The sequence below is a fragment of the Montipora foliosa genome, chromosome 2 (genome assembly GCF_036669935.1).
Source record: "Montipora foliosa isolate CH-2021 chromosome 2, ASM3666993v2, whole genome shotgun sequence".
Taxonomy (NCBI): Eukaryota; Metazoa; Cnidaria; class Anthozoa; order Scleractinia; family Acroporidae; genus Montipora; species Montipora foliosa.
The window spans coordinates 51282022-51300600 of record NC_090870.1 but is presented as its reverse complement, the minus strand read 5'-3'; the positions used below and the strand labels follow the sequence as shown (position 1 = coordinate 51300600).

The following is an 18579-nucleotide window of genomic DNA, read 5'->3' as shown; positions in this document are numbered from 1 at the left end:
TGAAGCTATGATCTTCGCAGTTATGAACGCAATTTTTGCAATTGCGTAAAGAAGCCTGATAAAATTCAGGACTTCAACGGGGTTTGAACCCGTGACCTCGCGATACCGGTGCGACGCTCTTACCAACTGAGCGATGAAGCCGCTGACGTTGGGAGCTGGTCATTTGTGGGTTCCAAAGTTCCCGTGAGGAATGAATCAACGATGAAACGGATATATGAAACCCCGTTGAACTCCTGGATTTTTCAGGTTTCTTTACGCAATTGCAAAAATTGCTTTTATAACTGCGAGGATCATAGCTTCACTTTGACTTAATTCTTATTTTGTTTATAACCAACCCCTGGATAAGGCAATCTCGAGTTGAAAGATGTTTTCCAATTCCCGCAATACCCTCCGGCTATTCTAAACCATTTAAGGGAGCAGGAACTGCGCATAGACCAGGGATTGCGCAGAGAGCAATTTTGTGGGTTCAGCTTGTTGATTCTCTACTCTGCTCCGAGAGGTTTCTCGCGGGGCACTCCAGTTTTCCCCTCTCCTCAAAAACCAACCTATGATTTGATTTCGTACGGTGTCCCGAATTATTTGTATTTTTATTATTGAAATAGATTAATATCGATTGCGCCAGTTTCTTACCTGGGTCCTTACTGGTTTCTAAAATTGTGAAAAAGAACAAGACATATTTGTATACGTAATCACGTGGTTTCGAGTGTAATTTGGAAGAAATAAGCACGCGCACATTTTTTTAAGACGAAACAAATTACACGAGCCCGTACGGCGAGTACAGGGCGAGTGCAATTTGTAGTCTTAATTTACCACTGCTTATTTATTCCAAATTGAATGAAATAATCATGTGACTACTAATTAATTAATAAAATTAAAATTAATCAAAAGAAAAGCACGCGTATCGCACACTCACGCAAAAATTGCGCCATCCGGGGCTTACATTTGATTGGCTAACTGAGAATGACCAATCAAAAGTTTTGTTTGTTACCTCTTTGCTGCACCGTGTTACCTGGAAACTGCATTTCTCGTAGTCAATGTGTCATTTGTATTACAAATTAATTTAGTAGAGTTGCAGTGAATTGACGAAACTATGCTGTTCATGGCTATTACGAGATTTTGTTTCTGGGAGTTACTGTATTCTGATAACAGCTCTTGTCAACTCTTTCCATTAGAAAGGAAAATTCCAAAGAGCTTTTCACGAAACTCAAAATTCTAACCTGAGAGTTTCTTGCTGGCTTGATTAATTACAATGGTGCTGTCTTCGTCTGGCTCATCTGTTATGTAATTCAAAGTAACGTTTTTACACGTAATATATCATTTTATCATAAAAACTCTTTTTTTTCTGCCATTTTAAAATTAACTTAATCAAAATCAATAAACAAACTGTGGTGATAAACATATTATAATACATTTTAACTTGAAGTTTCATATGATACAACATACATCTTCAGAAGTTACTGTTGAACACATTTTTAAAAATTATGTATGTGTAAAACTTTGAGAGAGACTAGTAACTAGATTAACAACGATGCTCTTAACAAAATAAATGTAATATAAGCAGTGAATTCTGGCTTGTTTTATTGGTTAATAAAGCCAGAGTTTCTCACTGCCAACGTTTTCGTTTAATGTTGATTTAAGTTCGCATATTAGAAAGGTTTCTTTTATTTTACAGTGTAAATCAGATCTTCCATTTGCTAAGACTTCAAAGTGGTCGCACTTGATGTTGTGACAGCTTTTGATATCATTTTATTGTATACTCAGTAGAATGTCGCCTTTCTGATTGGTCAATGATGAATGAATAAATAGGTTATAGACCGCAATAAAGGTCAAAGAGTGCAATACGAAAGTTGCTATGGAAACACAGTGATAGAGTAACTGCAACAGATTCTTTATGTCGGCCCGATTTTTTTCAAAGCTGCCGCCAAAAATCGGGCCGACAAGTCGCACCGAGTCGCACCGTGTAAACCGGCCTTAATAAATAAAAAATCGTATGAAATTTTCGTAATTTATGGTCACTCTTGGTCTTTTGAAAGTCCTCAAACTTTCAAAACAACACTCGTGCCAGGAGTCCATGCTCGCGCCCATAAGTCACAAAATACACTGGCGTTCATACGATTCCCTAGACAAATAATTAACAATTATTCCATGAGCGCGCGTTGGATATGAGATGGTAAATAGCCAAGGAGGCGCGTAGCGCCGAGTTGGCTATAACCAGTCTCATATCCAACAAGCGCGAATGGAATAATTGTTTTATTAAATTCCTCAAACTCCAAAAATTTCGAAAAAAAAGCGAGCAAATGCGAGAGAAATCGAAAAAACATAATGAGAACTGATGCGTGTTGTGTAAGACCTTGTGGTGGGACAAAAACAGAGGCTCATCACAAAAACATTTCTTACCTTCGGACTTGATCCAAACTTTCCACAAAAACGTTTTCTTTTTTTTTGCTTTATTCAGAGGGAAATTTTGTTTTCCGGCGAAAAAAGTTTTAGCTTAGCAACGCTTAGCGCAATCATTTACCATGAGTGAACCAATCAAAGCTTAAGCACGAGAAATGCACTGTCCAAGGTAAGAAAATTAACAATAAAAATTAATCACCATGGGCACCCAGTAAACATAAAGCCATAAGGAGATATTTCCGTAGTCAGCTCATGCATTGTGGCTTTAGCGGAAAGAAAAAGAAGCAAGCGGTTTATTTAAAATGCCTGACCATTCAAAACACAGAATAGGAACTGATTAATTCAACTAACCAATAAATGTACCACTTCCAACAAGAATTGTTTTCTTCTCCGCTGTTGTATCTGAAATTCAAAAAAAGAAAGAAAAAAGAAGAAAAATTCATTTCATTTAAATTAATCATACCATTTTGAAAGACTTGGCCAGTGACAATCTTGACCCCAGTCTTCTCGGAGCTCTGCTTCCGCCGCTTCTTCGTGCTAATATAATTTTTTTTCCGCGAAAAGAAGACAAGCCCGCTCGCAGGCTATCTCAAAGTGAGGGTGTGTAGTCGCAAAGCCTTTCGCCAACTTTTTGTCATTATTCATAGCGATTTGCGAATCACGAGGCAATGACTCAGAGCGGCCATGTGTACATCCGCGGTCATAGGTTTTCACCGATATTAGCGTATCCTCGAGTCATCATTGCAAAACGCATCTTTGCATTCCAGCATTTCACAAAGGGGTTAAGCCATCTTCTAAACTACACTTGCGCTTTATTTCAACAACTAACGTCCTAGCAGTATAGGACCGGGACAACTGTTGCCTGAAGCCTTTTCAATGGGTCAACTCCAATTTGTCTCCCACAGCACAGTGGCGGAGCGTCGGAACTAGTAAGGTCATAGATACGATTCTGGCTAGGAAATCTGGGGTTTTCGCAGGTCGTCATCGCATAAAATACATCTTCTCAAAAGAATGAATGAATAACATGCCAAAAAAGGCCTCAACTTTCAGTGACACCAACTTAGCCACCATGATATAAGGATGCATGTTCTTGCATATATAGATGGTTTTCAATCACGTGATGAGATGACCATGTTGGTGCACAAGACAATAGCAAATTATGGCTCATGTTTTGCATTATAATAGAGTCAAATTCCCAAAAGACTTTTCTGTGCACCAACATGGCTGCTGTGACGTCAAGTGAAAACCGTCTATACAACACAAAAACAAGAATCTTACCTTTCTCCTTTTTCTTGAGGCAATGATGACTAGCGAGATAAAAGGTAGAATCTATTACTTCTTTACTTGATTCGTTGACTTTACCCAACACCAATCTGTAGGGTTTGTAATTCTTGTGTCCCATGAACCACGAGGGGTGACTACAGAGCTCGAAGGCGTAAAGTGCTGGGTTGTTTGTGACTTTCAAAATAAAGAATGTGGCGTCCTTGTCTGAAAGCAAACATAAAAAACAGTATAAAGGAAGGACAATTTAAAAGCCGTCATAATGCCTCATTCTGTGGGACATAAAATCTGGTTAGAAGTTATATTTGTAAACATTGTCACTTCAATAAACAGATAGATGAAAAAAACGATCGTGGCTCTTTGACCGTTGTATTGCAGAGTTTGCGCTATTTGTTGTATTCAACTTAATAATGGAGGCTTTACGATCTACTATCGTCAACGAGAACGTCACGAAACAACAATAGGGAGCTTTAGCAATGACGACGGCAACGACAACGAGAACGTCATGTAAAAACATAAATTCCCGTTATTGCGATCACTTCGCGACTATTCCGAACTTTTAAATATGACAAAGGTGTGGCAGTCCTTCAGAAATGAAACCGTTACGAGCGGCGGTTAATTTAGGGGAGAAAAATGAAAATTTATGTCCAAGTGCTGACGTTCTCCATAACACCTCAAACTTGGTTATTTCAAGTTGTAGTTTTGCTGACGACGGCAAAGAAATTGACAAAAAGGAAAAACGCACGTGCAGGGCGTGCAAAGCTACTGCTTTTGCCTACTGAATATGCAAATTTGTAACGTTCTCGTTGCCGTCGCCGTTGTCGTTGCTAAAGCTCCCTAATATCATTGGTTAAAAGAGGTAAAATAATCGTGCTGCACGTGCGGCACGCACTTTATCAAATATTCGTGCGGTACTCTGCACAACAACGACGGGATGTCACCAAATTTTGAAGTTTTTAACGACAACGCGAGGGCACAAATTTGTATCTTCCATTCTCTACTTTTACTCTAAAACCGTTTGTACCAATTTATTGTTAGGATACTTCACCCACATTGTACGATGCGAAGAAGATGGCCTAACCGCGAGAAAATAACGATAGTGCAAAGTTATATTTTGAGGTGACGTTTTCGTTGACGTCGCCGTCGTAGATCGTAAAGTCCCTAATAATAATGGTGTTTTGTTCTGTTGCTTTCTAAATTACAGAATTGGCTCTTCATCCGAAAGTGGTTTTTGAGGCCGGAGAGAGGAAACTTAAAAGTGCCCGAAGAAAAACCTCTCGGAGTAGAGTAAACACGTGACTCTGTGGGACCCGAACCCGGGCCACATTCGGTTAGAGGCGAGTGATCTCCCTTAACGGAAGTTTAGTTGTTTTCTTACGTGATTCTAGAAATAAATAACACTCACTAAAAATTGGTTTATCAACTTTTTTCTCCAAGTGGAATTTGTAATTTTTGTGACGCAAGAAGTATCCAGGGTGGTATAGAGACTCTAGGGATACTGTTCCTTTCTCGACCGAAAGTCCTTTATGAATCTTAAAAATTCCTGGATGATGTGAAAGCACTGCTTTCTTTTTGTCTGCGTGCAAGCCATAATTTCGCTCGGCTTTTGTCGGGTCATCCAAGGGGACGTTTATGGAGAGAATCTTGACACACTTGGGCAGCAGAAGACCTGAGGAAAAAGACAAGAGTGGAAAGGAGAGTTCATCAGTGAGTGGCACACGCAGACTCGGAAAAAGGTTCGGGTGATTTCCGGAGCGTTTAACCTTTCCCGACTCTTGTAAATGTTAGAAGTTCTTGAAAAAAAAATAAAAAGGTACTTATCCTTTGTTAAAGAGAGCGGCATATCGGTGAAAGTGTTACAAACTTGATTTAAACCTCCTTTATAAGGCTAAAAACCCGTACAAACACGCATGCTAACAAGCAGATTAGTACGAGTTGTGCGTTCAGTCGACAGAGATAAAAGAAAGGCACATAAATTAATAATAATAAAGATAAAAGTAATGTAATAGGACTGAGTGGAATGCAATTCGGTCTGAAATCATATCGCGCAGCGGGAGTCTGATTTGTTTATCACGAGTATAATTGCAGGCCCGATTGGACGACACGAAGTCCTCTTACGAAAGAAAGAAAGAAGAGAAAGCCCCAATTTAGGAGTCTGTACACTGTTTCTATGGTAATTAAAATCAAGGTTGTGATTAATTGCTTTAAACTACAACTTTAAATGGGATTGGTTGATTTAAACTACAACTTTGAATGTGATTGGTTTATTGAACTGTCCGATAATAACTTGGCAAGTGAATTAGTGGAAAATAGGAGTTTTTGAACCAATCACAATAGAGGAAATTGTAATTTTTATGATAATAATAATAATAAATAATTATAATAATTATATTATTTCTAATAACTAATTTATTAAAAGTTGATCAAAAATTACAGAAAATGTACAATAAATGCAAAGAAGATTACAATAATATTGATAAATGAAAGATCCGTTGTTTAAAACCATGTAATTACCACAATATTAACCAAAAAAAAATATAAATAAACCCCTTTTAAAAGATTTGAAAAATAAGAAAAAACAAAAGAGCTGATTAATTATCTTAAGTTAAATCTCAAAATGTGTGCTAAGTAATAGAATGACTAATAGCGCTGGGGCGCTAATTGGGGAACACTGTAATTGAAATCATCTCAATTTAATGAAAATCAATTGATAGGTTGGTTTTTGAGGAAAGGGGAATGAAACCGGCGGTAGCCTCGCAGCTCCTACAAGGTCTCACCTGATTGGAGACCACCCTTGAGGTTTAACAAAAGAACAAATAACAGAAACAATGGACCCTAGAGGATAGAGTTGCAGCCCTTTTGTTTTAGGCCTAGGGTCCATTGTTTCTGTTATTTGTTGTTTTGTTAAACTTCAAGGGTGGTCTCCAATCAGGTGAGACCTTGTAAGAGCTGCGAGGTGACCCGAAACCGGAGTACCCGGAGAAAAACCTGTCAGTGCAAAGTAGAGAACCAACAACCTGAATCCACATATGACGCCGAGTCTGGGAATCGAACACGGGCGACAGTGGTCACCGTGGGAACTCGAGTCCTCCCACCACTGTGTTAGCCCTGCTCTCCTAAGTTACACAGTATAATACAAAAACTTTTCTTCAAGAGGTAGATGTTATAATCTCTTACAATTTTCTTTCTTACGGCGCTCAAAATATTACAAAGAAAAAGAAAAGATGTAAATATGATACAAACATCCAAAGATAAATATAGAAAGAAAGAAAGAAATAATACAATACAATACATTCTTAATCATTGACATAGGGGATTTTCAGGGACAATGAAACACAATCACAACAGAACAGAACATTAAACAGCAACTGTCAAGAACCCCAACTGGCCGGGGGCAAGCAAGTTGGCTATTTATATGTGCAGCTGAGAAGTCGAACCAAGGGACTACCAGGAACAAATTCATCCAGTGGTGAGGACGTGTCTTGAACCCGGGATCCCCGGGATCTCAAGGCAAAGTACCTTAACCACTGGGCCGCCGCACTGCCTCCTAATCCAATGTAAGAAGCTGTCTCTTGTACACACCTGAAAAATTTGGGTTTTTTCAACTGGATTCTTCCCTGCTAGCAGAGGTCTATTTTTCTTTTGCTTTCGCTAGGCTGACGAGTACTGGAAATGAGACCCATTCCCTGTGTCGGAACTCCCTGTGTTGAGCATGCGCGGCGGTTACTTAGCGACCGAATCCTCACGTGAAACTTCACATAATGTACGAGCTCACTTTACACCAGTGGAATTGCTGCAAAGGAATGCGCCAGACATAGCCGGCCCAAGTCACCTTCAGCAAACGTTTAAAAAGCCGTTGAACAATGCCGTTCAAGGTCGTGGAAGGCGGTTGATTCAAAGTGAGTTTCGACCCATGACAGAGCTCTCTTTTCCCGCACTCGTCAGCCCAGCGAACACAGAAAGAAAAGAGACCTCCGCTAGTATAGAACGGGACTGGAACCCATGACCTCTCTGATGCCTCACTCAGTTGGGAGCGACTCAATTTTTGGGGGCTCATGTGTTCCTGTGAAAGGACTCGATGAATGAAATAAAGGTATTATCGACTAAAGAGAGAAATTACCCTCGCACTTGTCTGGAGCAAGCAATTTCCCCTTATAGACACCTATAAGATTGTTCAGGTGTCTATACGAGACAATCGCTTAAATTGTCCAGACAAGTGACAGGACCATTTCTTTCTTTCGTCTATAACCTGCACGTCAAATATACATTTATTTCACTTGGTAAAGCCTGCTACGAACCTAGAAGGCCCATCAGGCCGGCGCTCATCTCCGGTTTCTGTTGCATGAAGCGACTAGGAGTATTTCTACTCCCCCCTGGATGGGATGCCAGTCCATCGCAGGGTTTCCCCCAGTATTAGATTCGCCGGTACCCATTTGTACAGGTGGGTTGAGAGAGCCCACGTGAGAGTAAAGTTTCTTGCCCAAGAACACAACACAATGTCCCCGAGCAGGAGCACACTAACCATTAGGCCACCGTACCTCCCACAATATATATTGGGCTCTAGTTATATACTAAGGTATACAATGGAAAAAACAAACATTGAAAAAAAAAACTAACAAACAATATCAAAGACCAAGTCAGAGTTAAGTTTTCTTGCGTTTCTAAATATGAATTTAAAGCAAAAAGGAGAAACAACATTTATTCTTCGCGAGCTTTTCTGTCCGTTTGAGGGTAACATTATTTTGTCTATAAGGAGATTCAGGTGACTTTCTTAATGAATGGGTCATTGGCAGGTTTTTTACGCTCCAACAATACTACATTGCGCCCTATCGACACCTTTTAGGGTGTCAATAAGGGCTTTTAAAACAATAAACAATAACAAAAGAAGCCCTTGTTCGTATTTTCAATATTTCCGGTAATATTCCCAAAGGAAACAGATTGACAAGAGGTATCATTTACATTCAAATGGTTAAAATAGTTAAGTTTATGATAAAGTTTGGATAATATGAGAGAAGATAGTAAACTATATTTAAGTGTCTAATCTAATAGCGGTTACAGACCACTGACTGCATGAGGACACTACAAACAAATAGACAAAGCAAAATAACCTTTGTTTAATTTGTTTTGTTCAAAATGCAAAGGGCGTCTAAACTATTATGAACACTTAATTAAGCAGAATGGTTTTCCTCTTCGCTTGCTTAACTGTTAAATTACCGTGTTTTAAATGTTAGAACTTCGATAGTATTAAGTAATCTTACCTTTTCCAAAGACGAAGCAGTGATTGACGAGAAATATCACAATAAAGCAACGACTTCTTAACCAATTCATCACCGTCACTTTGTGAGTATCAAAGCGAAGCTTTTAAAGTTATAAGTTTAAATATAAAGGCCATGCTTTAACTTCGTTAAACGCGAAAAAGGATATGTATTTAAAATTGATAATTATGTTATTTGTCTTTTTGCTTGACCGAGCTCCAATGACGTAATTGACTGAGTTGTCAAATAGTTGCAGGCGGTTTGCGTGTCACTATTACAAACACCAGCTCTTTCTTCGTCAAGCTTGCTTCTCCCATATCTTGTTTTGGGCAATGAATATGTACGGTTTTTTACGTCTGGAATAGGTTAGCTGCTTTACATGCCTTGTTTAAAGAAATAAAAACACAACTCCGGCAATCAAGTGCCGTGGGGCGTTACATCTTAAAAAAGGTCTGTCAAGCAGACCGACCTTTCTACTTTTCAGTGCACCTGTAAATTTGAAGGTTGTCGGTATTCAACGAGCCTAGACGGGGGAATCGAAAGTACAGCGAATTCTTAAATTTGAGTCTAAGGATATTTAATCTAGCTTTCTTTACAGCAAAGATAAAGAATGTGTAGAAAGTTAGCTGTAGTTCTTTAATTTCGTTACAGCTACTAATCATTGACGGCTACGGGCCTTTTTAACACTTAAATAACGATAAAATATAAGAAAAGAACAACACCCGTAGCTCTGGTTTAATCAGAACATGTCATCTTTCGTGTCCATTTTATCGTTAATTCCCGCCAAAAATTTGACAGACGGATGCAAACTGGGCCCCAGGAAGAGAATCTCAGTATGTGAAGGAGACAATCACCAGTGTTTGAATGTCTTTTAGGGGGGAGGATTTTTTTCAAAGCTAAAGCTAATTATGTGAGAAAATGGCTTGTTTTGCTTTTATTTATAGAATTTAGGTACAACTAACTACCTTTTTAGGGAGGTGATCTAGACTTGAATCGCAGTTGGTGAAACTGCCGACTTTATGAAATCAGATCCATCTAGAACGCCATAACAGGAATTTTCATCGTTTCAGCTTTTGACGACACCTGTTGTGGCAGCAGGTACCAGTAAAAAGTCTATTCAGCTACTCCTATGGAAATACTGTGAAAAAATAATAGCAGTAAACAGCAGACGTTTTGCTTTACGAACTGAAACATGGAAGCAAGAACTTTGCTTTACGAGAAAAGGAGGAAAATGGATTTTGCGGTTGCATTGGATGAGAGAAACGACAAATGATCAATGAAAAAAGTTAGCCTACGACACATTTCTTCAGGAAACACGGAACACTGTGCTGAAATATACGACGAACTTGCTTTGTTTACACTTTTCAAGAAAATAGGTAGATTTTCTCAAAGGTGATCCATCAATTTCCAAACCTCTTATGTATTCCAAGGTGTTAGGCAATTGTTAGCCATGGTCTCAGGAATACGTTTATCAAGGTTCTTTATCATAATACAAACATGCGTGGTTTTTACAGGTATTTAACTTCCTTTGTCTTAACTAAATAACAAACTAATGTACCCTGTTTTTGAGATCGCGAACCACAAATCAAATGATCTCCCCCGGGTTTAGCTTACCTCTGGGTGTTCAAATTTCAAATAAGGGCGTGCTGATCAATTACTGACCCTAGTAAGCAGTTCTTGACGAACACCGGATGACTGCAGGACAGCTCTTTAATTTTCCAATATTAAAAAAATATTTTTAATACAGTCAGTTTTTGTAGACTATAAGAATCTTTGGTAAAGGTGTCATGAACCTTGCAATAGACGAAGACAAGTGATGTTCAGACAGAGGTCTTATTCATAAAAAAACAATTTGTTTCTCAATGTATGTTTGTTCATTTTTTTTTTAACTTGAAGTCGTCTTGTAGATTCCAGACACCACCACCACCGCCTTTCCCACAGTGACAGAACTAAGAGGCCAATATTTCCACGATCACGGATAGAACAAAAGAGAGAAATGTTACCGACGCCTAATTACAAATGGCCCAATCTAGTGAATGTCAGAGGAAGAGGTCTCAATTCGTTGACTAGACCTGCTTGGAATCGCAGAATTTTGCCAGGAAACCGTCTTCTATATAGAAATCCATATCAAGCTTCAAATAATAAACAATTGGCTTATATAAATCAAAACGTCTGGTCCCAGAAACGTTCTAGGCCAAATGTGTGGAACTATCTTCCCTTTGGTGATGTACCCGTTAGCTTGTATTACAATCCGAGTGTGGCGCAGGTCCACAGCTGGAGGGCAAATGCTAGGGCGAGGCCTATTCTACAAGGTGTGGTAGGTTTTCGTAGCAGGATTGACGAAGATCCAATCCTGGTGGAGAAAAGGATCAAGGAATATTATGACCAAAGATTAAACAAGAATCGAAACAAGTGGTTGTTTAATCGTGTACAGGGCACAACTCCACATTTGCAAGAAATATTCATTGGACGCTGCTGGGATTTCGTAACCAACAAAGGAAAGCATCTTCAAAATCCAAGTAAAGTGGATTGTCAGGAGCTATGGAAAACATTTTTAACGGGTTTTGCCTTCAAAGGACCGTGCGCTCCGACGTTGCAAGACTATGCGCCTTTCTTCAACATGTATGAAGAGAAACCACTCAAAGATAGGGTATTTGATTTTCGTGTCATAGAGAGCCATGTTGGAATCTCCTTATAATAGCCAAATGATGAGTTAACGAAAGCTTGCGTCACCAAAAGGTTATAAGAAACAAGATCAGCTGTAATCGCAACTTCTTAGGATCTAAATTAAAACTGTCCTCATCAAGTGATTACGCGGCTCCACTTACAGAAAATTGAAGTCCTTCCTTCGGGAATTGTCCACGAATTTTACTTGTCCATGACATGAAAGTTAAGCGCTCCCAACCCTTCAATTCGTTTTTTTTTTTTTTTCGGTAGATGTAAAGTAAAGTATTGAATCCTGATTTTTTTTTTCTAGCGCTAAAAGTGAAGGCAGTCTTAACTCGACATCTCGCAGTACACACCAAAAAACAACCCGCAACCTCCCAAATTTGCATTAAAACTCAAGGTACAATTTATAGGAAAACTAGTTGGACGCAAAAAACAATACCAACTAATTGCGAGACTAACAGAAAGGCAACACCTAGAAAAAACTATCAAAAGAGTACAATAAACTAAAGAAACACCTCCACAAAACTAACGAGGCGGAAAATGAACATATATATTAAAAAGCGTTCGCGCATTTCACTAACTTCAAGCGCCCGTGAAAAAAATAAGGAATCACTACTTTTTTAAATAATTCCAAAAATGAGTTCTTGAAAATCATAAAAAAATCATAAGTATGCCATGAATTGCGCCATTCAGGGCTCTCATTTGATTGGCTATCAACGTAACAATTTTACCTTTATTGCACTATTTCAACTTTCTGCACTTTTTCACTTTTCTGCACTCTGTTTGCAATTAATCGACGAGCTCTCAGTCAATCAACGCGCTGAAATCTTTTCGTGTATATTATTACAAATTTATGAAAGTTCATATATTTTCTAAAGCCATTTCTTCAATACGGGCGACGGTGATCAAACTAATATACAAAATACTTTCGATCCTTAAAAATAAAATTGCTGCTTTATCATGATGTTGTTCTGGTATCTTTAAGGTGCTATTTTGGTCCGGGACAAGAGAGCTCACTCATGCATACTCCAGATTGTACGATAAATTTACCACTCTTGAAGATACTTTGCCGGGGTAAGTACTATAAGAAAAAATTAGTTCATTCATACACTTGGAACTGAACGATGGTTAAAACCAGGGGCCCGTTTCTCGAAAGTCCCGAAAACGTTTCGGGCCCGAAAAGCCATTTGTGAAAGTGCAAACCGCTTGTTTTGAAGAGCCGATCTTTTAACATGTTTTCAAGCTAACTAAAAGAAACATGTCCGTGAAGTTTGACGGCTTAAATCCTGTCCGTTCTTGAGATATAAAGGGAATTGTGGCATCCGAAACAGGCCCGAATTGTTTCGGGACTTTTGAGAAACAAGCCACAGGTCCCCTTTGTTCGAACGATGGATAGCGCTATCCGCCGGATAAATCACTATCCACTGGATAAATCATAGCAAAACCAATTGCGCTATCCAGTGGATAGTGATTTATCCGGTGAATAGCGTTATCCACCTTTTGAACAACCGACGCCAGGGCCTTTATCACTGCTAAAAAGCTGGTAACGAGAAATAACGTCATCTCGAAATATAAATTCGCGTTTTTGTAATCACTTTGCAAATATTTCAACCTTTTCAATATGACAAGGGTGTGGTTGTTCCTTAAAAGTCACACTGATCGGAACGGCGCTTAATTTACGGGAGGAAATGAAAATGTATCCTCAAGTGCTGATGTTCTTCATAAAACCTGAAATCTGGCTATTTCACGCTGTTGTTTTGCTGACGATGGCAAAGAAATGGACAAAAGTGAAAAAAGCACGTGCAAGGTGTGCAAAGCTATGTTTTCCTCACTCAATATGCAAATTTGCGACGTTCTCGCTGCCGTCGCCGTTGTTGTTGCTTAAGTTCTCTAACGACAATAGGGAAACAGTAACACGTCACAATTAGACAAGATGGCGGCGTCTGGGAAATTTGAAAGTAAAAATCAAACGATTCTGGAATTCGTTTATTTCGGATACGAACGCTTTCAAGGAAATATTTTGAAAAAAAAATTTGATTGTAAACATTTTCTGTGGTTTAATCGGTTATTTTCGTTGGACCAAAAAACGCAAAACACGTCTTCGCTCGCCGACCTCTCTCTTCCTCCGCTAAATTGTACCCTGATCTAAATGCAGCTGCTAGTGCATGTGGCGGTGAGGGTGTTCCACTTCTTACCGAGAATTCTCTGTTGTGGCTTCAATATACTAATCCCCAGTAATACGAAATCAAAAAGTCTAAGCACGTTGTCGTACTTATCAATTTCATGTTTTGCGGTGTCAGATTCGTGTTAAACGGACTGACATGGTGCGGTAGCAAGAAGGGGCCTGGAGTCAATTTTCAGTCTTGCCCTTATGAGTGCAGCAAGCAAAAACATTTCTGGGGTCAAGCGGCAGCAAAGGTGAGAAAACAGATGACAAAACTCAGGGTTTCTTAAAAGACAAAGGGGTCCCTGCTAAGCAGTTAGTTCTGTTAGTCAAACAAAATTAGGTTAAGACAGGAGCCCATGAATAGGAGCCTCCATGTGCGTTGAGTCAAGCTTTGCCCGTATCTTTCTATTTTTAGAACCAACCCTTCAGCAGGAGACTGACATTTACATTAATTTACATCAATTCGCACAATTTGCGTACATTGTTTTTGCTTTTCGCTATTTTTGTCTTCGTTAGACAATGAATTTATTCTGATTGGCTAATTTAAAGAGCGCGTGCAGTGCCGAACACTTCGTGGCGTTCTAAATATAAAAAAATAAGGGCAAAGGTTGACTCATAGGACTTGTATGGGGGAGGCAAGCTCCTACTGATGGGCTCCTGGTTAAGAAATGTATCTTTTTATCGTTGGTAACTTAAGTCTGCTTGGATTGCTTCTTAGGAGGAAACCAACCTACGACCTTCCGATTACTAGTTCAGATGCTCTACCACTGAGCTTTAGGGGATGATCGGAAAAATCCGAATGTTCCAGGAATGTTCCTTTGCAGCAGTCAAACCTACGACCTCCCGATTACTAGTTCGGATTCTCTACCACTGCGCTATAGGGGATAGACTGCAAAAACAATCGTTTTCTTCCCTTCGGAAGGCGCGAAGCGGGGTAAGCGTGATTCTCGCGTGTTAAGCGCGCGAGCCTCACATTCTCCCTCGCCGTTTCTACGCTCGCTCCAGACCTTTAGTTCGAATATTCACCGCGTCGCTTGCGTTCGCAAAAAATACGACTGTTTTGCAGTCTATATAGGGGATGATCGGAAAAATCCAAGTCATCCCTTGTAGGAGTACGTCGAACCTACGACCTTCAAAGGATTAACCATCGATGTTGATTATAAGGAAGTCACGGTAGAGACTGTTCTCTCAAGGCAATGGTATTTGCGACAAATTACACACGGCCAAAAAAAAAAAGAGCAAACACTGATCTAAGGTGGAAAAAAATACAAAGGGTCTAAATTAAATGTAGAATTTTGTATTTTCGGGTTAACTTGGTATAACTTTTGTACCGACCACATAAGACACTCAAACACGAACCCCGAACCCCGACTGACTGAAGGAACACAATGCGATGCATTCACAAAATTTCTACGAGAATTAAGGTTTTGACATTTTAAAATCTTTTCAAAACATGTTTTATTCTTCGACTCAGTTAGCTCAGAGGGCAAGAGGCGTTGTGCACGTAATGCTTAACGGGACGAGGCAACACCTTGTGGACAGACAGATTTTTCCTGCATTTATGGACGACAGGTCAGGAATAGTGACAATCATTAATTTTCTCACAATCGTAATTTTAATAACAATTTAAAGCGAGTTTCAATCGAGTGTCGTAAAACCAAGACCAAAGTAATTACTTTGGCCAATCAAAAAGGACGGAGACAATCCAGTAAACCAATCAAAACTCGAAGTAATTACACTTAGCCGACACAAAGCGCGGGAAAATGTGCACGCGCGAGCCATGATTTGTTTTGGTTTCACTTCTGATTGGTTGAAAAAGTGGCGCGAGAACTTTGAACCAATCACTGCGTGAAGTAATCATAAACCAAAGCAATTCGCTAACTACTTTCAACACTCAATTGAAAACCGCTCTAGCGCTAAGGCGCTAATAGGGAAAACCCTACAGAAATGGAAGTAAAACAAATCATATCAAATCGTAGATTGGGTTTGGAGAAAAGGGTAAAACCGGAGTACCCTAAGAGGGTATTTACATGAGACCGGGACAAACTCAGACCGGTATGAACTTGTACCGGTATCAAATTTTTGGAGAAGTTTACATGAAACCGGGACGAAATGCTTGGTGCCTGGTTTCGGGACAAAATAATATGTTTTGTCCAATAAATATATGGCTGACGCAAGAGCAAATTTCTCAACCCGGTCTGAGATTTGTTGTCATTTACTTGAGAACGGTACGAACTCAGGTCGGTAGGAGAATTTCTCGTCTAGTTTCAGCAACCGAGACGAAGTAAGACCAGTCTGAGTTCATTGTCAGGCCAGTCTCGTGTAAACGCATAAGAAGAAATGTATGGCGGCCGATACGAACTAGTGCCGGTCTGAGTTCGTCCCGGTCTCGTGTAAATAGCCCCTTAAAAAAAATTCTCGGAGCAGACTGAGAGAAGCAACAAACTCAACCCACATCTGACTCCATGTCTGGGAATCGAGCCCCCGCCACGTTGGTGGGGGTATGGCATCAGCACGGTTGTAGTTTACATTTTTAAATGAACCTTGCCAAAATTTTGAGGACAACAAATTCTCTATGACGAAGGACTGGTGATCGAAACGTCCGCTTTTAAATCTCCTTTTCGGGTGGTCAGTTTACTTTTCTACATTTTTAGCTCCCCAACCCAAGGACGCAGCACCACAGTTTTTGTAGATAATAGGCGAGTTCATATTGGGGTCCAATTGCAAGTTGGCCATAAGTGCAACAGAACGTCAAGTCAACTTGACTACAGACAGTCAAATGACGTCGTATCGCCTTATCGTGTTTTGATCAGCTCAAGTTCACATTCGAGGGAGATAAAACTAGACTTGAGATCGAACTTCAGAAGAAGATCAGATATCATCTCGTCTTTCAGGGTTTCAAAGGTAATTCAACTAAAATAATCCCCGTTCACATTCAAAGAAGAACTCGGGCATACTCAGTGAAGCCTTCTCACGGTCCCCAGCATGAACCAGCCTAATAACCGGCCACTGGTTATTCCTCAGTCAAGACTTACTTCGTACAGTTGTTAATGTTGTAATATACACGTATAGCTTACTGATACTCATGCCATTGATCTAAATTCGATCTAAATTGTCGACACCAAAGATCTCTTATGTGACCATAATCAATTACATTTTACACAACACAATTCGTGAACAAGGTGGGATCTTTGACAACCCAAATGGTTTCATTTCGCATTGTCCTTCCTCTTGCACTTTAAAAATGGGACTGGAAATCCTGGCCTCTTGCTTATCGAAAAGCCAGATAATTATTCTAACTTGAAGAGCTGTATTTTTTTATGATGACCGTGGGATATACTTAAGAAATCAAGTGCAAAAACAGGGGATGTTGAAGTTTTTTTTCGATGACCCTTGGGCTCACACAAAAACAAAATCATAGATTTATATACACGACTTTCTGGGCGGGAGTCCGATGTTCTGTGTACCCACTGCTTATTTCCAAATTTGCACTGATGGGCGTTGGTAAGAATTCTTGTCAATCTATTTTCCTTTATCATAGCTTCCTGGCAGAAAATCAATTACTGAGCCTTCCTGTTGGAAAAGTGACTGAGTTTAGAATTCTAGTAGGTCATTCACTGCATCGTAAATCACTGTAAGTTTGTCCTTTTCTTTGGATACCATTAATTATATTTTTTCATCCCTTTGCTACTTGTTCTCAAGCAACACAACAATTTGGGACAACAGGGGGTGGGGGTGCATTTTTCATGAAAATACACCTTATTCTTTTGAATTTTACGTTTGAAAGCGAGAACAAAAGGGCCAATTTGCAAGGAAACAAACGAATACTAAAATGGCGGCCATTTTGGAATAAGGTGTCATGCTCGCAAAGTTATTTGGAATTTCATGATCGGTTTAATGAACAGACTAACAGTTTAAATTGCGCACGCAAGCTAAATTGCATTTTCTTCATACTTTTCGTTTCCCTTCTCTTCGTTTTAACATATTCTCTATCAAATCATGATTTTTTAACATTAAAAGAATTCGAAACCTCAGAGATAAAATCTCAAAGGTTCGAATATTTCGTTCGAATCCCTCGAACTTCATCAGCGATATGAATTATCAGTCGAGATCACGTGACTTCATTGTCACTTAGTCCCAGGAGAGAGTTATACATGAGTTTTGGAATCTTTTATCGTTAATTTCTGCTCCAGAGCAAGAAAACAATATTCTCAGAAAATAATTTTTGTTGGAGGAATGCCATTTTTGTTTCTCTTACTTATTTTATTTTATCTTTGCAGAGAAAGGTGCGATGATCTTACAGTGTTGGAGTTACAGAATCGAGCGAAGGCAAGAGGACTGAAAACCACCTGTTTTGATAATCCCTAGTAAGCAACAGAAATGCTCACACAATAGAGCATTAAAAGCGAGGAGAACACACCATAACACCAAACCCGGTGTGGCCATCACGTCACGCAACGGTCCATGGCTGCCAATGAACCGTGTAAGCGTGCGTGACGTGATGGCCATACCGCGTTTGTATTATGGTGTGTTCCTTGCTTTTAATGCTCTGTCAGCCCGTCTGTCAGGCAATAGAGGGATTTCAGTAATGTAGCAGCTCTCGTAACCTGCTATTGTTTAGCCGGGTATTGTAAGCAGCTTGTATTGTTTTGAAGTCTACTAAGTCATTGCTTAGTCGTCTGTTTTTGGCTTGGGTGACAAGTATTATACGTTACGAGAGCTGCGACAGAACTCAGCGACTTAAGCATCACGTTTACGTGAAAGGACAAAGTGAAAACAACGGGTTGCTGCTTCTTATAAAAGAATGAA

The 18579-nt window shown here is 39.6% G+C and overlaps 2 protein-coding genes across 10 annotated transcripts in view; one reads left to right on the top strand and one right to left on the bottom strand.

Annotated features, from left to right (window-relative positions):
- The window catches only part of LOC137993489 (uncharacterized), a 47681-nt gene extending 38520 nt beyond the window's left edge, over nucleotides 1-9161 (bottom strand). For 4 of the 6 annotated variants that reach the window (XM_068839387.1, XM_068839388.1, XM_068839389.1 and 1 more), the window contains exons 1-6: nucleotides 8937-9106; nucleotides 5084-5347; nucleotides 3676-3885; nucleotides 2749-2799; nucleotides 1218-1274; nucleotides 631-648 (exon numbers count right to left, since the gene is read on the bottom strand). In XM_068839387.1, coding sequence (XP_068695488.1) covers nucleotides 631-648; nucleotides 1218-1274; nucleotides 2749-2799; nucleotides 3676-3885; nucleotides 5084-5347; nucleotides 8937-9006 — 670 coding nt within the window. In that variant the 5' untranslated portion in view covers nucleotides 9007-9106. Of the gene's footprint in view, nucleotides 1-630; nucleotides 649-1217; nucleotides 1275-2748; nucleotides 2800-3675; nucleotides 3886-5083; nucleotides 5348-8936 lie in introns of all 6 variants that reach the window. The other 2 variants (XM_068839385.1, XM_068839386.1) reach the window with 2 other exon arrangements.
- Nucleotides 9162-9743: 582 nt separating this feature from the next.
- Nucleotides 9744-18579, top strand: part of LOC137993490 (ADP-ribosyl cyclase/cyclic ADP-ribose hydrolase-like) — an 11345-nt gene continuing 2509 nt past the window's right edge. Inside the window, exons 1-8 of one of the 4 annotated variants that reach the window (XM_068839392.1) lie at nucleotides 9744-9843; nucleotides 10004-10447; nucleotides 10841-11583; nucleotides 12589-12677; nucleotides 13904-14021; nucleotides 15245-15342; nucleotides 17312-17404; nucleotides 18051-18137. In XM_068839392.1, the coding sequence (XP_068695493.1) occupies nucleotides 10384-10447; nucleotides 10841-11583; nucleotides 12589-12677; nucleotides 13904-14021; nucleotides 15245-15342; nucleotides 17312-17404; nucleotides 18051-18137 (1292 nt within the window). In that variant the 5' untranslated portion in view covers nucleotides 9744-9843; nucleotides 10004-10383. Of the gene's footprint in view, nucleotides 10448-10829; nucleotides 11584-12588; nucleotides 12678-13903; nucleotides 14022-15244; nucleotides 15343-17311; nucleotides 17405-18050; nucleotides 18138-18579 lie in introns of all 4 variants that reach the window. The other 3 variants (XM_068839394.1, XM_068839391.1, XM_068839393.1) reach the window with 3 other exon arrangements.